This window comes from Lynx rufus, unplaced genomic scaffold, assembly GCF_022079265.1.
Source record: "Lynx rufus isolate CCGP_SWC_20201006 ecotype Redwood Valley unplaced genomic scaffold, mLynRuf1.p SCAF_8, whole genome shotgun sequence".
Taxonomy (NCBI): Eukaryota; Metazoa; Chordata; class Mammalia; order Carnivora; family Felidae; genus Lynx; species Lynx rufus.
This window is the reverse complement of record NW_025814896.1, coordinates 58,500,838-58,524,055: the sequence shown is the minus strand read 5'-3', so window position 1 is coordinate 58,524,055 and position 23,218 is coordinate 58,500,838. Positions and strand designations below refer to the sequence as shown.

At 39.6% G+C, this 23,218-nt stretch overlaps 1 protein-coding gene across 50 annotated transcripts in view; it reads left to right on the top strand.

Annotated features, from left to right (window-relative positions):
* The window catches only part of MAP4K4 (mitogen-activated protein kinase kinase kinase kinase 4), a 190,458-nt gene that overhangs the window by 157,930 nt on the left and 9,310 nt on the right, over nt 1-23,218 (top strand). For 10 of the 50 annotated variants that reach the window (XM_047069926.1, XM_047069929.1, XM_047069911.1 and 7 more), the window contains 11 exons: nt 272-505; nt 1,439-1,545; nt 2,973-3,112; nt 3,781-3,878; nt 4,668-4,676; nt 5,916-6,091; nt 6,916-7,036; nt 8,098-8,289; nt 10,364-10,481; nt 10,804-10,974; nt 18,077-18,220. In XM_047069926.1, the coding sequence (XP_046925882.1) occupies nt 272-505; nt 1,439-1,545; nt 2,973-3,112; nt 3,781-3,878; nt 4,668-4,676; nt 5,916-6,091; nt 6,916-7,036; nt 8,098-8,289; nt 10,364-10,481; nt 10,804-10,974; nt 18,077-18,220 (1,510 nt within the window). The remainder of the gene's footprint in view (nt 1-271; nt 506-1,438; nt 1,546-2,972; nt 3,113-3,780; nt 3,879-4,667; nt 4,677-5,915; nt 6,092-6,915; nt 7,037-8,097; nt 8,290-10,363; nt 10,482-10,803; nt 10,975-18,076; nt 18,221-23,218) is intronic. The other 40 variants (XM_047069939.1, XM_047069947.1, XM_047069937.1 and 37 more) reach the window with 14 other exon arrangements.

Sequence of the window (23,218 nt, the reverse complement as noted above, 5' to 3'; positions counted from 1 at the left end):
GTTTCCTTAATCTTTGTGTTTACTGCTATCTGTAATGTTAGTCTGGATATTAAAAGAGTTTTCTTTATAAATGTAAATTTGCTTTTTTCTATATATTGTGTTCCCCAGACTGCTTCGTCCCTTAGAAGTATAACTGTTCCACTGCTTGGCTTACCGAGTACTGTATTGCCCCAGTTTGCCTTCCCCTGCTTCTTGTTTTGGATTTGGTATTGACCAGAAAAGCGTTTTATGCAGAACGCATTGAATGTTTTGTGTTTTGTTTTCTTGTAAGGTACAGTGGTCCCACCTGGCATCTCTCAAGAACAATGTTTCCCCTGTCTCGCGATCCCATTCCTTCAGTGACCCTTCTCCTCCCAAATTTGCACACCACCATCTTCGCTCTCAGGACCCATGTCCACCTTCCCGCAGTGAGGTGCTAAGTCAGAGTTCTGACTCTAAGTCGGAGGTACCTGACCCCACCCAAAAGGCTTGGTCTAGATCAGACAGTGACGAGGTGCCTCCAAGGGTAAGAAGCAGAAAGACAGATGTGTGCTTCTTTTTTCCATTTTGTTATTTAAAAAAAAAATTATTTATTTTAATTAAGGGTATGATGGCTTCACCAGAATGAAGGGGCAATGAAACTTCAAAGGAACTTTTTACAGTGGGGAAAGTTCCATAGTTAGGCAGTTATATTCAGCCAGTGGCCAGTTAGCTTTTTATGGTTGTTGTTAGTGCTATACTTAAACACAGAGTAACAGAATAATATATGAGTAAGTCTATAAAGAATATACTTCTAGAACAAAAAGAATCAAAGTGTATTTTAGCAGCTGTCTTACACATTTATATAAAAGCTATAAATTGTTTTGCAACATTAATGATTATCAAAATTTTCAGAAAAGGTCTTTTAAGAAAAATTTAACATAAACATTTCCAAAAAAATGATTTTGTTCTTTTTAAATTGAGGGATTTTTGTTTTTCAATTTTTTGTTTTGTTTTTGGTAGTTAATGGTGAAGTTAAATGAAAGGCACTTTTTCATTTCGTTAATTTTTCCCTCCACTTGGAATTTGCTTCCTCTGAATATTTTCTTGCTTCCTACCAGTCTTCATTTCCTACTGATCCGTTTGTAGGCCATTGTTTGGTTTCTTTGAGCTTATTTTTCTGATTCTCACATTATCTCAGCAAAATGCTTTGTATGTTCCCTGCCACTAAGCTTCAGTACAAACATCATTTAAATGTTACGGAAGTGTAGAAAGGCTGTTTGTCCTGGCTCCTTTGATGCCTTTGACTTAAATTTTCTCTATCATATTGAATCAGTGGAGGGCATAGAAGGATCAGGGAGAGGGGTAGTGATAGTAAGGCTCACATAATTCAGACTGTTGTAAAAATATGTTTTGGTAGGGAAATATTTTTTTCTTCTCATTTTTCAATAATTTAATTGCTATATTTTTCTACCCCAAGGTTCCTGTGAGGACAACATCTCGTTCCCCTGTTCTGTCGCGTCGGGATTCCCCACTGCAAGGCAGTGGACAGCAAAATAGCCAAGCAGGTCAAAGAAACTCCACCAGGTAAGAGAAGAGGGAAGCTTAAGAATAGGTTTACTGCACAGAATATTCCATCATACTTGTTTTCATAAAAATGCTCATAAACATGGAACCATCTGGGGTAAAGAAATCATCAGTTTATAAAAGAAAAACTGCCAGGAAATCCATTATCATGAATAATAGCAAACTGGTCTATAGTGAAAAAAGAGTCTGAATCCAGTTGTATGTTTGGCAGTTTTAAAATGAAAACTTCCTGTCTGTGTAAGGGCAAGTGGAAGGAAAGGCAGGGAAGGCAGGGGAGAGTCTGAGACAATTGTAACCTGAGGGAGTTTATCCTCTAAAGGATGTCCTAATGCCTTGGGAGTGGTATGGAAATCACAAACGAAAGAAAGTGCAGGGTTGACTTGCAGTCTGTAATAAACTAGTGAGTTAACCAAATAATATTTTCAGGTTGTAGAGCTGTTCTGTTACTTAAAATAGCTAAACAGCTATCTAAATTTGAATTTAACTTAATTAAAATTCAATATAATTAAAAGTTATTTTCCTTAGCTGTGCTAGTCCCATTTCACATGCTCAGGAGCCACATGCATGTTATACTACCATGTTATACTACTCAGCTACAGAGTGTTTCCATCCTCTCTGTGATTTCCATTGGCCAGTGCCGTCCTAGGAGAAGGAAAGGGCACTAGGTTGACTATTTTGTACTTGATCACCACCAAACCTCTGAAGTTAGCCTTGTGCACATCTAGCCTTTTAGAACTTGAAGTGCTAAGATAGAAGACAGGCCAGAAGCTGCAAAGAGCCTTCTTAGTCCTTAAATGATCAGGGTAGACTGTGGGATTCTCCTGTGATTGAGTCTCTGTATTAATTGTAACCTAGCAAACTTGTGCTCTGATTGCATCTGTGGCCAGGGTACATCACAACCTGTGCTTTCTGTCATGTTTCTAACACAGCCCATACAAGGGAGTATGCTGCATAAGTGTTGGCCCTTGAAGGCACTGATGGACAGTGAGAATAGTATAATTTTATGTGTGATTACATAAGTAGAATTTTTTATAATAAGAAACTGAGTTTGTAGCTGTGACAGAAATAGTAACGCTTTTAGACTGAACAGTAGCATTTCCTGTCAGTTGTGATGAAGATTTAGGGTCTGCTAATGGTAGCCTGTCACTTAACATTTTTGATATGAGATTATCTGGGATACTTTGTATACCCAAAACCAATGTGACGTGTGTGAACTATACTTGAATTTAAAAAAGCATCTGGGAGATAAAAATCCATGAATAACCTAATTAACTTTTGGTGAATTTAATGTTAAATGCTGTTTTAATGTTAAATGTTGCCATTTTTTTCTCACCTAGATTTCAAAGACATCCATGGACACATCACGCATATGTTTATAACTTGATCTTGGCATAATGCATTAGCTTTTCTCTTTTCTTTTCTAACAGCAGTATTGAGCCCAGGCTGCTGTGGGAGAGAGTGGAGAAGCTGGTGCCCAGGCCCGGCAGTGGCAGCTCCTCGGGGTCCAGCAACTCAGGATCCCAGCCTGGGTCTCAGAGCGGCTCCGGGGAGCGCTTCAGAGTGAGATGTAGGATGCCTTTGTTTTTCCCTTCCCTCATTAACAGTATTGGGCTATTATAGTGTATTGGAGGTTCTTTTTAATCATGTAAAAAGGACTATGGTCTTTCCACAGCTGCATACCACAAAGCAATGTTTCAGTACAGGTTGCTAATGCTACCATAATTTTAATAATAAAGAGTTCACTTTTGAGAGCTTACTCATGCCTCTCACTGTGAGCACTTTATATGCATAATCTCACTTAATCCTTAAAATGACCCCAAGAGAGAAAAAGAGAGAGAGAGAGAAAGAAATGTATTGTGTCTCCATTTTACAGATTAAAGCAACTGCAATTTAGTGAGATTGATGAATTTGTCCAAGATGATTAGCTAAATGTCCAAGCTGGGATTTGAACCCACTTCTTAGACTGTAGGCTCCCATCCACTCTGTCATTATTGGTTATTTTAACTGTCAAAATATTAAGTTAGTGAAAGTTCCCTCCAGTATGTCATTGACATAATGTAACAAGGTGTTATGAATACATGCTAAGCAGAGTCAGGTCTGAGTGTGAAGCCTTGAGTGGGGCTAGCAGGAGTGGGAGGGAGAAGGAGGGGAGAGAGGCAGAGGCTGGGTGGGCTGGGTCAGCTTTATGTGACGCACTTCTCTATGTTTATCCATTTCTGCTCTTGAATTTCACAGCGTCATCCAAATCTGAAGGCTCTCCATCTCAGCGCCTCGAAAATGCAGTGAAAAAATCTGAAGATAAAAAGGAAGTTTTTAGACCTCTCAAGCCTGCTGTAAGAATTCTACAAAATCAGTTTTACTTATTCCAAGCTTGAGTGAGATCTCTTAAAAATATGTGGTTGAGAAGCTTACAGTCTTTTTCATGGGGCCCTCTTACAGATTTCAGGACTTAAAAAGAGTGCCATGTCCTCACACATTTGTGCACACTTATAGCCCACCATTATAGTAATTTTTTTTCAAAAAGTACAAAAGAAAGAAAAGCCTTTTTATTTTTACCTCTTTGCTCAGCGTTAACCTTTATGTATTCTTGATAAGTTGGGTATTTACAAAGTGGCTTTAAAAAAAATTTTTTTTTAATTTATTTTGAGTGGGAGTGGCAGAGACAGAGAGAATCTCAAGCAGGTACCACGTTCAGTGCAGAGCCCTATGTGGGGCTCAATCCCACGACCGTGGGATCATGACCTGAACTGAAATCCGAAAGTGTTGTCTGACAATGTCTGACGCTTAAACAACTCAGCCACCTAGATGCCCCAAAACTGGCTTTTAGACTAAATTTTTTTACATTAGCTTCTTTCTTCAATTCACCTATTATTTAAATTCTGCCTTTTGGTACCAGAAATGACGGTTTTGACTTCCTCATACTTGGTCTTTAATCCTTGTTGCATTAACTGACCATGTAACTGTGCCCATTGGGGGGTTTTAAGCCTTTTGGAATTTTGATTTCTTGCTTGAATTGATTTCTGTACTTCCCCTCACTCCCCTCTCTCCCGTGCTTCCTTGTGCTGTGCATTCTTCATCACTGATGGCTTCTCCGGCTCACTGAAACTGCTACTGCACTGAAGGGTGAAGTGGTAAGCCCCGTCTCTGAAAGATTCTGCAGCAGAACAACATTCCAGCTGCCTCTTCATTTTAGCTTATAATCCATCCACATTTCCTTTCTGCCCTCAACTTGCCTTTTTGTTCTTTTCTAGAATTCAAAAGTCCTAGACTTCTGCTTTGTCTTTTTAACACAGAATTTACTGCATACATTTATTATTAAATACAGCTTCTAAAAATAACTTCTTAAAAAGCTACAGTTGTAATTATGAAATAGTAAGACCCAAGGTCCAATACGCTGTTATTTCAGAGGCTTACACTCAAAAAAGAACAAGATCTTCTTACCTGTGGAGAAGGAAACTCAGTTGGAACTGCTAAAAAGAAAAAGGAAAAGTGACTACATAGCCTGCTTTTAAAAAAAGTCATTACTTCCAAATGTAATTCCCAAGTAGAAACTTCAGACTTTTATATGAAAATGTAGAGTATAAATAATAATTACACTTAAAAATTATATTTGGATAATTGAGTGAATATTAAAATATCTCAGTATGGAAGAGTAAAGGGAAGCGAAGCTCCTTATGAATGATATCTTTGAACATGGATTTCCGTTCTATCTGATGTTCGTATTTGTTGGCAGCGCTGCAGGGAAGTGTGGGTAAGGTGGCACCAGGGAAGTGTGCCTCACCTCCTGCCGACAGCAGCACGCACTGCCTGCACTTTCTCACTTTCTGTGTCATGGACCCTCTTAGGAATGTGGCGAGTTGTTAGCACTCTGTGAAGTGAGACATGAATAATATACTCACTTTTCTTAGCTTTGAAATTGTTAAAAATAAAAGAGTTAAAAATAATGAGTTCACCAAATAAAAACTCCCAGTCAGCCCTTTTTAACTAAAATCTTGCTTTCTGGATAGTTTTCTCGAGAGAAGACTTTGTTATATGGGCAGAACTCCAGGGATTTGCCTTCACACATTTGTTGATCTAGAATTTTACATTAGGGTTTTTAAAAAACACTATTACCTTATTGTAAGCAGATTGTTTTTTATTGTTGTGAGATTTGAACTGTGTGCAACATCTTTAGCTTCTTTTCTATCGAAAGCTTGAACAGCTCACCTTCTTATTAATTATACTGGTAAATACAAAATAGTTTTACAAAACCGATACTGTGGCTATCTTATCAGTAGTTAAAATGAAGAATGTCTCATAATTTGCTGTTTTCTTCCCACTGCTCCCTGTGTGTGCCCCTTTGCCTTACTCCTTTTTGTCCTGTGCATTAGGATTTGACTGCACTGGCCAAAGAACTTCGAGCAGTGGAAGATGTGCGACCGCCACACAAAGTGACAGACTACTCCTCATCCAGTGAAGAGTCAGGGACAACAGATGAAGAAGATGATGATGTAGAACAAGAAGGAGCCGAGGAACCCACCTCTGGACCCGAGGACACCAGAGCAGCGTCAGTCCTTGGTGTATTTTAGAGAGGCTGAGAATGTCTCCACTGAGCTTTCTTTCCATTTGGAACCGGTTTTTTCTAAACCTATCCTGATTCTATGGCCATTTAACATTTAGTTCTCCTGGATTCAACAGCAGACAGCCTTCATGTTTTTCCCTCTTCTCTGTGTGTGTGTGTGTGTGTGTGTGTGTGTGTGTGTGTGTGTGCGCGCGCGTGTGTGTGTTTGCGCGTGCGCGCACTTGCGCATGCAGGCGCGTGTGTGCCTCTCCCCAAGACCCCAAGTGTATTTTATTTTATTTTTTCTTTTTAATTTGAGGAAATGACAGAAGGGAAGTTTCAGTTTGATTGAACCACGTTAACCATAAGAATTCATCCTAAATTTTTTGCTTAAAAACAGACAATACTGGCAGAAAGGTCTTTGTTGAAAGGGAAAAGCTAAGCATTTATTTTCCTTGAGGAAACTATATCTGTAGCCTGATCTCATCTTACGCCTTTGGGAAGGTGGAAAATCTTTTTTTTTTTTTTTTTAATTTTTTGGTTTTTTTAAAGTTTTATTTATTTTTGAGAGAGAAACAGAGAGAGTGAGCAGGGGAGGGGCAGAGAGAGAGGGAGAGAGAGAATCCCAAGCAGGCTCTGCCCTGTCAGCATGGAGCCCGATGCGGGGCTCAAGCTCACACTGTGAGATCATGACCTGAGCTGAAACTAAGAGTAGGACTCTTAACCGACTAAGCCACCCAAGCACTCTGGGAAGATGAAAAATCTTAAACAGGATGTTTTCTGCTCATGGGATTATTATGGCCCTTCACTTCTGAATTTTGTTCCAATAGGTCATCTCTGAATTTGAGCAATGGTGAAACAGAATCCGTGAAAACCATGATTGTCCATGATGATGTAGAAAGTGAACCAGCCATGACTCCATCCAAGGAGGGCACTCTAATCGTCCGCCAGGTACCTGTGTCTTCTCTTTGTTGTTAGAGGCAGAGCTTCTCCTGTAGTCATTAACCCACTTGCTCATTCACTCACTCATGCTGTTTCTACATCATCATCTGTTTTCATGTTAACAAGACCCAGAGGGTAGAGTGTCGGGGGCTAGGGAGGCAGGTATGTGCTGCATGCCAAGAAGGTAGCCAGCGGTCTTCCACCCCACATTGCTGCTCCTCTGCATGTTTTGCGGCAGCCCTCATTCAAGCACCACGCCGATTCTCACAGTCTGTGTCTGAGCAGTAGAAAAGCCACATGGAGTCCTTCAGCAAGCTTGCAGGGCGAGGAGGCAGACCCCGGTCTGTAGTGGGGCAGCCGCAGAGGTTCTGCAGAGAGCTCCCAGCTCTGGGCATCCACAGTGCTCAGCAGGAGCAGCCCTTTGGCAGGAGCAGTTGAAGAGCGGATGAGCCTCCTCAGTCACAGGAGGGCCTTGTGGAGCAAAAGGGTTGGGAGGTCTCGCTTGTGTGTTCCAAAACGTTAGTTTCCTCACTTGTTGAATATTAAATGTGTCGGATTACTCAGTTTTACAACTGTCTGTTCATTTCTTAGCTTAGAAGACAGAGAAGTGATGCGCTTCCCATGACATAGAACAGGCGCCTTTCTAGTGTTTTGGACTTTTCCTGAGTGTGTTTCATGCAATGGCAATGCATTCGGATGGAAAGTGGGAAGAAGGCAGAAAAGACCAGGATTCAGAGAAGCGACAGGGTACTCTCTAGGGCTTTAGATAGATTTTTAAAGAAACAAAAAAGGCTAGTGGTTTTGGTAACAACAGCTAGTGTGGCAGATAAACCAATTAAGCCGTCACCGCGCAAGTCCTGTGGCCACCAGATGAGGTACTTTGAATTCTGTTGGCTCAATGTAGGCATTTGGCGAGGAAGTGTGAACAATTTTGGCCAGTTTCCTCCGGTCTTTCTTTGATAATTTAACAGTTTGAAAAGTCACACAGCACCATTAAGTCAGTTATCAGTAGGGTCATAGGGAATTTCAGCAGCGCTTGAGCGAGACGAGTGTGCCTGTTTTTTCTACAGAGTACAGTTGACCAAAAGCGCGCCAGCCATCATGAGAGCAATGGCTTTGCCGGTCGCATTCACCTCTTGCCAGATCTCTTACAGCAAAGCCATTCCTCCTCCACTTCCTCCACCTCTTCCTCCCCATCCTCCAGCCAGCCGACACCCACCATGTCCCCACAGACACCCCAGGACAAGCTCACTACTAATGAGGTATGTCTCGCACCACAGCTGGCTGCTTTCATAGGGTTTGACCAGCACTGCCTAGTAGCTAGTTTGCAGAGGAGACCTTTCCCACACCCCTCACCCCTCCCTTCCCCCTGCTTTCTTCTGTCACCTACCCTTCTCCCCAACCCCAAGTAACATGTTTCAGATCTGCATACAAATCCCTTAACCCTAGATCAATGTCCCTCCAACTTGCCAGTTCACTGTTTACTTTTCTCTAGATGAGTGTAGTTGCATGGCTTTCTTTATTCAGTTTATTTTTTAAAAGTCTAAATAAAATGATTGCTGTGTTCTCAGATCCATATGTATTTGGCATGAAATTCTTGTAGCCGTTTGTGGAATCTGCCTTTTTCATTCTTTTTATCTGATAAGTAAAATATAGAAAAATTTGGTTAAGCAGACTTGGACTTATCTGGACACACTTGTTATCCTGTACAGGAATCTCCTTCAAACAGGGCTGAGTTGCTTTTTGTTTTTGATGGGGGGGTAGATCGTTGGTTGGTTACTGATTCGTTTTCACCAACCCTGTTAAAAGGATGTCTTTCCTTGAAATCCACCTTCATTCAGAGTTTAAGAAAAGGCCAAATGATTTTTAGGGAAATGTAGAAAATTAGGATGTTAAGAAGAGCAAGGGTCTGAGCATGCTTTAATTTAAATTTTTGAATGGGAAATCTGGTGTGCTCGTTTGAAGGCTTGGCTGTGGTGCTCAGTCTGGGTGCTAGTTGGGTGGTGCTTTGCTCTTTGGAACAAGATTATGCCCCAAGTGCAGTGACATAGTCCACCTTGAGCACCCTGTACTAAATTAAACAAGTGGTTTGATTTCTTGGGAGGTTTGGTTTAAATGCATTTGTCTAATGGTCGAAAGGAGGTTGAGAGTGGCATGTAGCTTCAGCCAATCTTGTTAATGTAAACATTTAACTGCCAGCCTGTCTCTACCTGCTTCTATTTTGGTTCCCTTGTTAGAAAGAATCAGAATAATCCTCTCCCCCTGAGGAGCAGGGGCAAGTCCAACTGCTTCCAAGGTGGGCTTGCATCAGATTGGCCATCGGATGGATTGGCCATTGATCACAGGATGGGGTGGGAAGCTTGCCAGCAGACAGCTGTGTGAAATGGGAGGAGAGAGCCTGGGAGCCTAGGCAGTCTTGGGCTCTAGGACATAGTGGCTCTCAGCTGCCTGTGGAGGGCGAAAGGTTTCAGGACTAAAGCACTTGATCAGAAGTGTTCTTTTTTCTCCAGCGATATATCCCACCTACACTCACATTTCTCCTTATATTTATATTTAAACTTTGCTCCATTTTGCTCTAATGTCCAATATTTACTATAACCCTTAACTCACTAAACTGGCAAGTTTATTTTTCCGTTTGTTTTGTTTTTAATTGTCATTACATTTCCACTTAACAATTTGTTTCACTTTCTTTGTGTTTTGTTATTTTTTTTTTGTCTTAAGTTACACTATTAACCAAAACACTAGCGTTCCTAAAAGAGCAAAAGTATGTGCCATATCTTGTTGTTTGCACCTTTCACTAATGAGCCCCTGTTCGATATGGGTTTACTGTTGATGCACCTAAAACGGTGGTAGCCAAAGCTTCTGTAGCTTTCTGGCAAGAGGCTCACTTTAAAATAAATAATACAAAGCAAAGATTTTCCAATATTCCAACATATATTAATTGGCTTTTTTTGGGCAGAAGAATAATGTCAGAAATTGATGAATTGAGATAGACATTTCAAGCCTGTCCTTTAGGAGTTTTTATTATCATTATTTATTAAAAAAACAACTTGGAGCATGAAGTGTAGATTTTGTTGGTAGCTCACAGCATTCCTGTCTTAGATGAACAGTACTTCTGAAGAAAGATGTAGCTTTTTGGTGGTTCCAGGTCGAACAGCCTATTGTTGGGGCTGTGTTGTGCACATGCAGAGGCACCCCTGAGAGCATTTGGGGGGAACGATGCAGGAGGGATAGGCCTTCCTAGTGGGAAATCATGCAGTGTAGAAATGGATTGAAATGTTGTATGTTCATTTTTTAATGTCATTTGTATTAATAAAATTGAAATTTACATTGCAGACTCAGTCCGCTAGTAGCACACTCCAGAAACACAAATCTTCCTCCTCCTTTACACCTTTTATAGACCCCAGATTACTACAGATTTCTCCATCTAGTGGGACAACAGTGACTTCTGTGGGTAAGTAAAGGAGCAACAAGAAAGCAGCTGACAAACAGGACTTGGTCACTTTGTATTGGTCTTTCTGATGGCTGAGGCATGGCATGGTGGTTGTTTGCAGGCACAGACCTCGGATACAGAAACACCCATCCCGCTTGCATTGCCTTATTTGCAGTGAGCTGCATAGTCAGTTTCCTTTTCCCATATACATTTCTTACAAATTTCTTTTTCTTGACAAAGGGTCCGTTACAACATGTGAATATTTACTGAGGTGTAGCAGGGGAGGGAGGCAAGCGCATTGTTTGTGTGTACAGAAAATAATTTAAAGTGTATCGTGTTCTAGTGGGATTTTCCTGTGATGGAATGAGACCAGAAGCCATAAGGCAAGATCCTACCCGGAAGGGCTCAGTGGTCAATGTGAATCCCACCAACACTAGGCCACAGAGTGACACCCCAGAGATTCGTAAATATAAGAAGAGATTTAACTCCGAGATTCTGTGTGCTGCCTTATGGGGTAGGTATTGTACTGCTACTATGACTCTCTATCCTGTTTTGTTTTGTTTTGTTTTGTTTTTTTTGTTTTTTTAATTCTGAAGGGTGGAGTGGTCTTTTAGAGAAGTACTATTTTGGATAGTTTGGGGCGTTTTTAAAGGGTTGTTAACAGATAAGTTGGAAAACTTTTTTTTTTTTAATGTTTATTAATTTATTTATTTTGAGAGAGGAGCAGGGGGAGACAGAATCCCAGGCAGAGCATGGAGCCTGATGGCAGGCCTCAATCTCACAACCATGAGATCATAACCTGAGCTAATATCAAGAGTCAGACGCTCAACCTTCTGAGCCACCCAGGTGCCCCTGGTGGGAAGACTTCTGCGATGCCCACCCTTGTAACCTTTTCCTAAAGAATCATGCAGGCATGTGTATGTTCATGCACTTGTTTCAGTCAACGGCTAACCTCCTATTTTTTCACGTAAAGAAAAAACTAGAAAGATGAGAAAGACATTCGAGTTGGTCCTTATTTATAGGGAGAATGAAGAAATTTGTTGGATTGCAGTTTGATGTTTTTCCTTGCCCTTCATGACTTGGGCCTCACATGGAAATGAAGTTTTTAAAAGCAGTTTTTTACTGGCCGGAGTCTGCAGAAGCAGACTGTTGTACTGACTTTCTCCGTTGCCTGTCTGCAGTATTGGTGTAGCATATTCACAACCTAAGACGCCACAAGTGACTAAGTCTGCCATGCGCAGGACTACACCCTCTCATGTTCTGAACCTGGCCTCTCTGTCATCACCTTCCTTGCTCCCACAGACAGAACCTGTCTTAGAACTTGTCTTCTAGTCCCATGCTGTGTTTTTGTTCTTCTCCTGCCTGAACCCCAAAATCTGTTTTCAGTAGGGACCCTGTTTCTAATCAGAACAGTGTCTCCTTCCCTTGACATTACAAATGTAAGTAGACAGAAGACATGCGATCCGTTTTGGTTGAGTGCGCAGCACGTCTGTCTGATGACTGCTCTCCTGCCCCTTTCACCAGCTCCTACTCGGTCTTCTCCCGAGAGGTTCAGGAGAGTCCTTTCCCCTTTGCAGACACACCTGCTTTCTCTTTCACTTTTTGAATTCTGGGTTTCTGTCCTTGTCACCACTGAGTATCTTAAGTCTCCTATATCAGAAGGCCTTTTCTGTATTGACCTTGTAGGTAAAGGTAACAGTAGCCACTTGGAGGGGGATTACTAGGATCATGTGAAAGCAGCTGGCACAGCATTGTCACTGCATGGCACTGTTAGTGTTGCTGCATGAATGCCAGTTGTGATCACATCATGGAATGGAGTTCCATCATGTCTTTTCTTTTTAAAGGCCTTTTGTGGGGGTGTGTATATCATCAAAATTGATACATTATATTTAGTGTAGAAATAGTGTTAAGTAAGTTAATTCTTTGGAAATTGGTGAAATAATTTTTATCTGGAACGTTTGCACTTGGTAGCAGTCTTACACTGATTTTACACTAATGTCCTACAAAGTGCTGGACTCTGTTCTGTGCCATTAGCTGATTTAATGAAAATCCTCCTTCTAATGAACTTCTTTAATACCTCAGAGAATAAGAGAGTATCCCGAGCTTGTGTTTTTAAAAATATGGTAGAACTTTCCGTTTTATCAGTATGTGGAAAGGAGTGATAGGCAAGATGACTTAAAGTTGAAATGCATTTCTATAAATCCATGTATTTGAGTTGCTCCTTGGCTCGGGGCACATCAGTGATGGGTTTCCTTAAACTGCCTGCTAAGCTAAAAAGTAAGTTAAAAAAAACAAGCCTTTTAAGTTAAATTTAAAAATAAGCTTTTTAAAGACTTAAGACACAGAAAAGTTAAGATATGTACTTTGAGAGTGGTAGCCTGACAAGGGGAGAAAATTCAGAGGACTCTAGAGTATTAGTTTGAAATGGTGACATTGATGCATTGAAAGTCAGCTGACCAGTGTTAGATAGGTTAGACAGGCTTTTTGTGTGCCCTCTTAGAAAATGCTGGCCTCAGGGCACCTGGGTGTTTCAGTCAGTTAAGCACCCTACTCTTGGTTTTGGCTTAGGTCATGATCTCACAGTTCGTGGAATGGAGCCCTGTGTCGAGCTCCGTGCTGACAGCACGGACATGCTTGGGATTCTCTCCTCTCTTTGTCCCTCCTTGCTTGCTCTGTCTCAAAACAAATAAACTTAAAAACAAAACTTTTAAAAAGAAAATGCTAGCTTCAAGCATTCTTTTTTAATCATCTTACATAATTGACTTCTGCTTTGTAAGATGCTACCTATTATATTTTTGTAATAAGACGGTTTTCCCATTCACAGCCAGGATTATTTTAACACACATTTTGAACATGATTGTTCCAGCTTTTTTTCTCTTCTCTTCTCTTCTCTTCTCTTTTCTTTTCTTTTCTTTTCTTTTCTCTTCTCTTCTCTTCTCTTCTCTTCTCTTTTCTTTTCTTTTCTTTTCTCTTTTATTTTCCTTTTTATTTCTTTCTTTTTTTTTAATTTTATTTTTAAGTTATCTGTACACCTAATGCAGGGCTTGAAACCTACAACCCCAACATCAAGAGTCACGTGTCTACTGACTGAACCAGCCAAGTGCCCCTGTTCCCACTCTGAACAGTAAACTATCTGCAGTTTACTACAGACCATTGCCTGTAATATCATCATAGAATTTAAAGGAAACTTTATTTATTTTTATTTTTTTATTTTTAAATTTTTTTTCAATATATGAAATTTATTGTCAAATTGGTTTCCATACAACACCCAGTGCTCATCCCAAAATGTGCCCTCCTCAATACCCATCACCCACCCTCCCCTCCCTCCCACCCCCCATCAACCCTCAGTTTGTTCTCAGTTTTTAAGAGTCTCTTATGCTTTGGCTCTCTCCCACTCTAACCTCCTTTTTTTTTTTTTTTCCTTCCCCTCCCCCATGGGTTTCTGTTAAGTTTCTCAGGATCCACATAAGAGTGAAAACATATGGTATCTGTCTTTCTCTGTATGGCTTATTTCACTTAGCATCACACTCTCCAGTTCCATCCATGTTGCTACAAAGGGCCATATTTCATTCTCTCTCATTGCCACGTAGTACTCCATTGTGTATATAAACCACAATTTCTTTATCCATTCATCAGTTGATGGACATTTAGGCTCTTTCCATCATTTGGCTATTGTTGAGAGTGCTGCTATAAACATTGGGTTACAAGTGCCCCTATGCATCAGTACTCCTGTATCCCTTGGGTAAATTCCTAGCAGTGCTATTGCTGGGTCATAGGGTAGGTCTATTTTTAATTTTTTGAGGAACCTCCACACTGTTTTCCAGAGTGGCTGCACCAATTTGCATTCCCACCAACAGTGCAAGAGGGTTCCCGTTTCTCCACATCCTCTCCAGCATCTATAGTCTCCTGATTTGTTCATTTTGGCCACTCTGACTGGCGTGAGGTGATATCTGAGTGTGGTTTTGATTTGTATTTCCCTGATGAGGAGCGACGTTGAGCATCTTTTCATATGCCTGTTGGCCATCCGGATGTCTTCTTTAGAGAAGTGTCTATTCATGTTTTCTGCCCATTTCTTCACTGGGTTATTTGTTTTTCGGGTGTGGAGTTTGGTGAGCTCTTTATAGATTTTGGATACTAGCCCTTAAGGAAACTTTAAATCACACATTATAGAGTTAATAGCCATTTTTCCCCATCTTAAACCAGATTTCTATGAATACAGTCGCAGTTCCTAATACAGCTTGCCTTTGAGCAATTAATATTTAAAGTTTAATTATACCTAACAGTTGAAAGGTTTAAAAAGGATATTTATAAAAGGTTATTGCAGCCTTCAACTTAATTTTTTTTCATCGGCCCATAATTTCCAGGGTGGTTATTTTCCAGTGACTCAATATTCCTCTGAGTACTAACACTCAGTACTTTACAGAATGACATAGTTCTTGGAAATACATAATGGAGAATTATGAGGTAGAGTATAAGTACCAAAGTATCTGTATTTTTTATGTTTATGAAAAGACTTTTTCAGTTTTGCCTTTTATTCCTTTATTATTTCTTACTGTAAAATTTTGATTGATGTTTGGATGCTACTTGTTTTTGGAAACCACAAATAATAGGTTTCAGAATCTTATATTTCAGTAGTTATTACCAGACTTTTGAGATGGGTCTTTCAGCTACTTGATATTGAAGATTGGGAAAATATTGAAATATTACATGAAATGGAATCTTTGGAATGGACTCTGTCTGAAAACAGCTCTATCAGTTAATGTTTTGTTTTTCTTCTGTTTACCTGTGAAGCCAGTTAAAATTATCTCACCTAGGGGGCGCCTGGGTGGCGCAGTCGGTTAAGCGTCCGACTTCAGCCAGGTCACGATCTCGCGATCCGTGAGTTCGAGCCCCGCGTCAGGCTCTGGGCTGATGGCTCGGGGCCTGGAGCCTGTTTCCGATTCTGTGTCTCCCTCTCTCTCTGCCCCTCCCCTGTTCATGCTCTGTCTCTCTCTGTCCCAAAAATAAATAAACGTTGAAAAAAAAAAAAAATTTAAAAAAAAATTATCTCACCTAGGTATGTGGAGGGAAAACACTAAGGATAATGTCCAAATATAGTTCTGCATTGATAGGGAGATGGTCACCGCAAAATGGTGAACCTCAAAAGTGAAATTGTATGAAAATGAAGGAGCATTACATAAGCATTTATTTTTCTTGCAGTGATGATAAGTGTGTTTTTAAATTGGACAGTGTTTTTTTTCTTAGCATTAAGTAATTATCTGATGTGTGTCATCTTTCTATTAAAAAACTTTTTCATGGAAAAACATGATGGCTTGTAAGCCTTATAAAGTGTAAGGCTGTGAACCCTAATTCAAAGCCACAATGTTACCTGATGAATAAAATGGTAGTATCAGCCATAGCTGATATTTCATGTGGCTATTTAAATTTAATAGAAACTTCAGTTCCTCAGTTGCACCAGCCATGTTTCAAGTGCTCAGTAGCCACGTGTGGCTAACACATTGACAAGTTCTGTTGGACAAGGCTGGTCTGGATGGCACATTCTAAAAATCTTAATTATAAGTGACAGACGAAGTCATGTGCATTCGTAAGCCTTTTTCTTAAGCTCTTCAAATGACCATACTTTGAGAGTTTTGTTTACTTTTAATGGTTACTCTTAATGGGTAGTGAATACTCAGGTTTTTCTTCCTTCACATTTTCTGAAGCTATTTCATAGTATGTCAGGTTCTAACAAGCTCTCATTACAGTAGTAGTAGATGGAAAGCACCTGTGATTTGGTGGAAGCATATGTGGGGCAGCACATACAGGGATGCTCTTGTGAAACGTACCACTGTTTCTGTAAGGGCAAAATGGAAACCTGCATCATATGCCTAATAGGTTTTTAATGGGGGGCTTTCCTCAGGTCACGCTATTATCAGAAACTGTAGATGTCTAGAATTCATGAGGACCTTTTTACACATTTTACATTTTTTGAGGACTCCAGGGATAGTGTTATATTAGTTTAGAGCCTACAGTGTTTCAGCACATTTGTAACTGTTGTCCTTGTGAGCCTTGCACTCTGTTAGTTGAAGATTTTTGCATTTGAATGGCAGTGATAGTTACTACATATGTAAATTCCGGGTTCCCAGCTTCCCTCTAGACCCCAAAAAGTGTGTCCAGTTTCCTCACAAGGATTGCTTGGATATAGATACTGTCCCTCCAAGTCTTGGGTTTTACTTGCTCAATGGAACAGGGACAGAGCTGAGAGAGGGTTGGGAGCGTGTTTACTTGTTGCCTTCACAGTTGTTCACTTGAAGTTTCCTGGAAATAGGGTATGTGTGTATGTCTGTGTGTGTCTTCCTGTGTAATAAAACGTGAATTGTGTGGTTCAGGAAAATACATGGTATTCTTCCCTATCATTCCATCTACCAGTAAATATTGATTGGGCAATTTTTTAAAAGCACAAATACTTTATTCCTTGTCTCAGTGAGTTTATTACCCAGTTGAGGGAATCAGTGCAAACATGTATGTGCCTAACTGCTTAGGAATATAAGGTGATCTGTGCTACATGTTACAAAGTTGGTTTAGACAAGGAAGGTTATAGACCAAGGAAAGAAGGCATTTAAGGAAATAAGTGAGTGATAGGGAGAAGTAAGTTGACTCAAGGTACAGAGAGTTTTGAATGCCAAGTTGAGGCTTTTGTACCCTGCCCTATAGGGTGTGTAGTTTTGAAGATGTAGTAGGACCTAATGAGTATTGTCGGAAGATGAGGATTGTTTGGGCTGCTGCCATGAGCAAGTAGAGGGAGGATGTTGTAACAACCTGAGTTAAAGTCACTATCCATCATTTACAAGGAGGCCAAAGCCTGATGTAAGGTGAGAGCAGAGGAAAGGGAAAGGAAAGTTTTCTCTGGTTCTGGTGGTCAGTTTAGCTAGATGTGTGGAACAGGTGGTGGTGCTGTTACAGAAATGGCAAAAGTTGAGAAGTTGGTTTCAGTAGAAATTTACAGCAGGTGTGGAAAAGCAGGTAGAGTATGAAATTAGGAGTTGATGGTTCTGACATGCTCCTTCAGAAAGCAAAGGAGATGTCTTTTGTGTTTTAAGAAGCAGAGAAGGTTTAAAAAAGGGGTGGGGAGCGCAGAGAAAACCAAGAGCTGGAGCTGAATGGAGCTGGAGCAGGGGAAGACCATGGTAGCAAATAGAGAAGCCAGGATTGGTCCCATGGGGAGGTCACAGTATTTTAATATTCCTAAGAAATATTGTTGCTTTCTTGATGATGATGGAGAATGGTCTTTAAGAAAATGGCACGGTGAGTCATAAATTGGTAAGGATTTGAGGTAGCTATATCTCATGCCAGAAGTTTGGCAATCAAAATAAAGACAATAAAGGAAGTATGAAGGGATCATGAAAACAGACATCTCTCTCATATCTTTTTTTTTATTTAAGTAAGTATTTCACCCTCACTCCTCTGTGATTTGTTGCCATTTGGTTACTTTAACCTCTGGCTATTCCAAGCATTTCTTTTTGTGGGTGAGTTTAAAAACCACTCTTTTCCAGATAGCTGGTGTTATCCTTTCCATACAACCAGACTGTTTGCCAAGCACGGCATAAAATTCAGGTCTTTCTGTGTTCTTAAAACAGGAGTGAATTTGTTAGTGGGTACAGAGAGTGGCCTGATGCTGCTGGACAGAAGTGGCCAAGGGAAGGTATATCCTCTGATCAACAGAAGACGATTTCAGCAAATGGATGTCCTTGAAGGCTTGAATGTCTTGGTGACAATATCTGGTAAGTAAGTGTTCATTTAATAAAGCAGGATTACTTCCCAGCACGAAACTTCTGTTAGCTCATTTTTTGAAGTAATGGCTGAATGAGGTACAATCATAGCATGGTCTCATAGTAAAGTAATAGAAAGATGTGACCCACGTGTACACACTGAACCTGTAGGGCTCCTCTAAAGAGCAGTCTTGAAAAGCACAGGGGCATGCGCTCTCTAGTTGACCTCTCCCACACAACCACCCTCTCTGCCCCGTTGCTCGTTGGGTTTAATGTGGCTTCCCTGGCTTGGAGGTTTGTGTCTGCTTCCACCCATAGGACTCTTGCATGCAGAAGGGACTGTGCTCTGCCATGATGGCACAAGTACCATATTATGGTTTTTCTTTACATCCGTTAACACTTATTATAAGCTTCTTTTTAGAAAGAGTTTTTTTTTAGTATAAATTATGTAATATATGTGCATTGTGGAAAAACACTACTGTAGAAAAGCAAGTAGGAGAAATAAAATATAAAATCATCCAGAGATACTGTTGACTTCAATTTTTAACTTCTAATCTTTTAAGCATACACACACTTAAAAATACACTCATAAAGGGGGGAAAATCTGCATTTAAATGGTTATACAACATTTCAAACATACAGACAATAATGAGAGAATGATTACAGAATAATGACACCCATGTACTGATTAGTTTTAACAGGTGGTAGATACACTTTTGTACCTGCAGTTAGCCTCCCTTCCCCTTTCAGCTGCCCCTGTAACCACTGTCCTGAAGTTATACAGTGTTCATTCTGGTTTGACCAAATCAGGTACTTGCTCTCTCTGTGTCATTAAACATTTCTTTATAAACAGTTGTATTTTATATGGCTATAGAGTGTTTTTTTGTATAGATATTCTAAAATGTATTTACTTCTGTTGTAAATCTTTTAGTTTATCCCTTTTTTCCCCTCACGTAGATATTTTTGGCATATATCTTGTAGTTGACTTAACCATTGCGCACACATGCCCGTGATGCGTGGGTACTGGTTTCCTAATAATTTGTATGATTGCTGGAGTCAAGAGTATGCAAAATTGGAATACTTTAGGTCTTCTAATAACCCACAGCAGTTTTGATTTAGTCATCTGCTAGCTCCAGCTTATTATATTTGTTTATATGTAACATCTCTTGCAGTTATTTTAGTTTTGAAATACGCTTTTGGTTGTAAGTAAAAGATGTTTGTTGAAGTGCAAAAATTTCACCATCCATCTCATACTTAAATGAGAAAACAACCATTTACAACTTGAGTGTTAATGTGGAGTAGGTTTTAAAATTGGAGGAGAAATGAATCTGCCACTAAAAATGGCTTGGGCTTCATTTTGTGATTCACTGAACAAGAAGATTTATGGGAATCACTAAACAGCTGACACCAGTAATTTTGGGGGTCTACTTTTCTCTATTCCTCTTTTGTAGCTTTTAATGATTTTTTTTTACAATCATGAAAGTAATACATATTAATTGTAGGAAGCTTAAAAAAATGAGAAAACCTTAGGAAGAATAAAACAAAATGTTACCCTATCTCAGAGACCACTCTCGTTGACACTTTTTTATATTTCCTTCTCCTCATATCTGTAAGTATATATTACAGTATGGAAATGGAACACTATATACATAAAAGTACATAGTTTTTGTTTCATTTAACATATTTTATTGAGTATTTCCCCACATTCAAAAAGTCTTCAAAACGGGCTCCTGGGTGGCTCAGTCGGTTAAGCATCCAACTTCAGCTCAGGTATGATCTTGCAGTCCATGAGTTTGAACCTCACGTGGGGCTCTGTGCTAACAGCTCAGAGCCTGGAGCCTGCTTGGGATTCTGTGTCTCCCTCTCTCTCTGCCCCTCTCCTGCTAACACTCTGTCTCTCTCTCAAAAATAAATAAACATTAAAAAAAAATTTTTTTTATTTAAAAAAAAAGTCTTCAAAACTTAAAAAGATTGTGTCGAAGTATAAGACGTAATACAAAAAGTGCACAGATTATAAGTATACAGCCCAGTGAATTGTCACAGTTAGAATCCATCCATGTAGCACCTATACCCTGGTGAAGAAATGGAACAATCCCAGCAGTCCAGAAGCTTCCCTGCAGTCCCCACTTTGCTGCCTCCCAGTCACTGCCCCCCATGTTCCCAGAGGGAAGCACTGTCCTTTAAATACCTAAGATTGGTTTTACCTTCATTGAACTAAAGCTGCAGAAATGGTAAAATGGTAGGTATTCTTTTGTGTCTGGCTGGGGTTTTTTTGTTTTTGTTTGTTTTTTTTAAAGAGCACTTTAGGTTTACAGAAAAGTTGGAAAGAAAATATAGACAATTCCTGTATTACCCCCCACCTCCAGTTTTCCCAATTAGCCTCATTAGTGTAGTACTTTTGTTGTAATTGATGATCCCGTATTCATACATTATTTTTATTAACTAAAGTCTGTAGTTTACGTTAGGGTTCACCCTTTGTGTTGTACAGTTCTTTGGGTTCTGACAAACACATAATTATCCACAATTATAGACTAATTTCACTGCCCTGAAAATCCCCTGTGCTCCACCTATTCATCTCTCTCCAAAAGTCCCTGGCAACAACTGATTTTTTTTTTCTTTTTAATTTTCTATGTGACCTTTTCCAGAACATCATAGTTGAAATCATGTGTTGTATGTAGCCTTTTCAGACTGGCATCTTTTCTCTAGCAATATGCATTTAAGGTTCCTCCATGTCTTTTCATGACTTGATAGTGCATTTCTTTTTATTGTTGAATAATCTTTTGTGTGGGTGTGCCACTTTGTGTATCCATTCACTTATTGAAAGACCTCTTGGTTGCTTCCAATTTGCAGCAATTATGAATGAAACTGCTACAAATATTTGTGGACAGTTTTTTGTGTAGACATGTTTTCAACTTATGTGCTTGGTTAAATACCTAGCAGCATGATTGCTGAACATAAGGTAAGACTACATTCAACTGGGCACCTGGGTGGCTCAGTTGGTTAAGTGCCCGACACTTGGTTTCCACTCAGATCATGATCTCGCACTTTCATGAGTTCAAGCCCTGCGTCAGGCTCTGTGCCCACAGCACAGAGCTTGCTTGGGGTTCTCTCTCCCTCCCTCCCTCCCTCCCTCCCTCCCTCTCTCTTTCTCTCTCTCTCTCTGCCCCTCCCCCACTTTTGCTGTCTCTCTCAAATAAATTTGAAAACATTATTAAAAAAAAAAAAAGACTACATTCAGCTTTGTAAGAAATAGCTAGGCTGTCTTCTAAAGTGATTCTATCACATGTTCCTACAAGGCATGAATGAAGATGTTGCTCCATGGCCTCATCAGCATTTGGTGATGTATTTTGGATTAGTATAGTATAGTGTCTGATTATTGTTTTAATTTTTAATTCCTGATGAAATGATGTTGAATATCTTTTCACATGGTTATTTGCCTTCTATGTATGTCATCTTTAGTGAGGTATCTGTTAAGGTCTTTTGTCTATTTTATAATCGGGTTGTTTGTTTTCTTCTCTTGAGTTTTAAGAGTTCTTTGTACGTTTTGGATACAAGTCCTTTATCAAATAGGTTTTTGCAATTTTTTTTTTTTTTTGTGGCTTGTCTGTCCATTCTCTTAACTGTGTCTTCCACAAAAGTTTTTAATTTTAATAATGTCTAACTTACCTTTTTTTTTTTCTTTCATGGATTATCCTTTTGGTGTTATATCTGAAAAGGCATTGCCAAATCCAAGGAGGTTGTACCTAGGTTTTCTCCTATGTTATCTTCTAGAAGCTTTATAGCTTTGCATTTCATGTTTAGGTCTGTGATCCATTTGATCTTTGTGAAAGGTTCAAAGTCTATAAATTCATTATTTTTTGTATATGAATGCCCTGTCCTTCTAGCAGTGATTGTCGAAAAGACCATCCTTTTTCTGTTGAATGGCCTTTGATCCTTTGTCAAAGATTAGTTCATTGTATTTTTTTGTTTGTTTTTTATTTTTGGGAGAGAGAACCAGTGGGGAAGAGGAGCAAAAGGAGAGAGAGAGAGAGAGAGAGAGAGAGAGAGAGAGAGAGAGAGAGAGAATGAATCTCAAGCAGGCTCCATGTTCAGTGTGGACCCCAATGCGGGGCTCTGTCCCACAACCCTGGGATCATAACCTGAGCTGAAATCAAGAGTTGGACACTCAACTGACTGAGCCACCCAGGCACCCCCATAGTTCATTATATTTGTGTGGGTCTAGATCTCTGTTTTGTTCCATTGATCTGTCTTTCCTTTTGCTAATACCACATTGTCTTGATTACTGTAGCTTTGAAGTAACTCTTGAAGTCAGGTAGTGTCAGCCCTCCAAACTTGTTCTTGCTCAATACTGTGTTGGCTGTTTTGGCTCTTTTGCCTTTCCATATAAAGTTTAGAGTCAGTTTATTAACATGTACAAATAACTTGATAGGATTTTGATTGGGATTACATTGATTGTACATAGATCAAGTTCAGTAGAACTTACATCTTAGCAATATTGAGTTTTACCCATGACCATTGAATATATCTCCATCTGTTTCGATCTCCTTTAATTTCTTTCTTCAGAGTTTTGTAGTTTTCCTCATACAGATGTTGTGTAGGCCTATTTTGTCACATTTATAACTAAATATATCTTTTTTTGGTTTTTAGTACTTCTGCAGATGCTGTATTTTAATTTCAAATTTCCAATTGCTTGTTGCAAGTATATAGGAAAACAGTTGACTTTTATATATGAACCTTGTAGCTTGCAACCTTATATAATTATTTATTAATTGCAGGAATTTTTTTTTTTTACCAGTTCTTTGTCATTTTCTATGTGAACAGTCCTGTATTTCTTCCTTCCCAGTTTGCATACCTTTTATTTCCTTTGTCTTACTGCATTAGCTAGGACATGTAATATGATGTTTAATAGGAGTGGTAAGTGGGGACACCCTTCCCTTGTTCCTGATCTGAAGAGGAAAGTATCTAGTTTCTCACCATTAAGTATGGTATTAGCTGTAAGTTTTTTGTAGA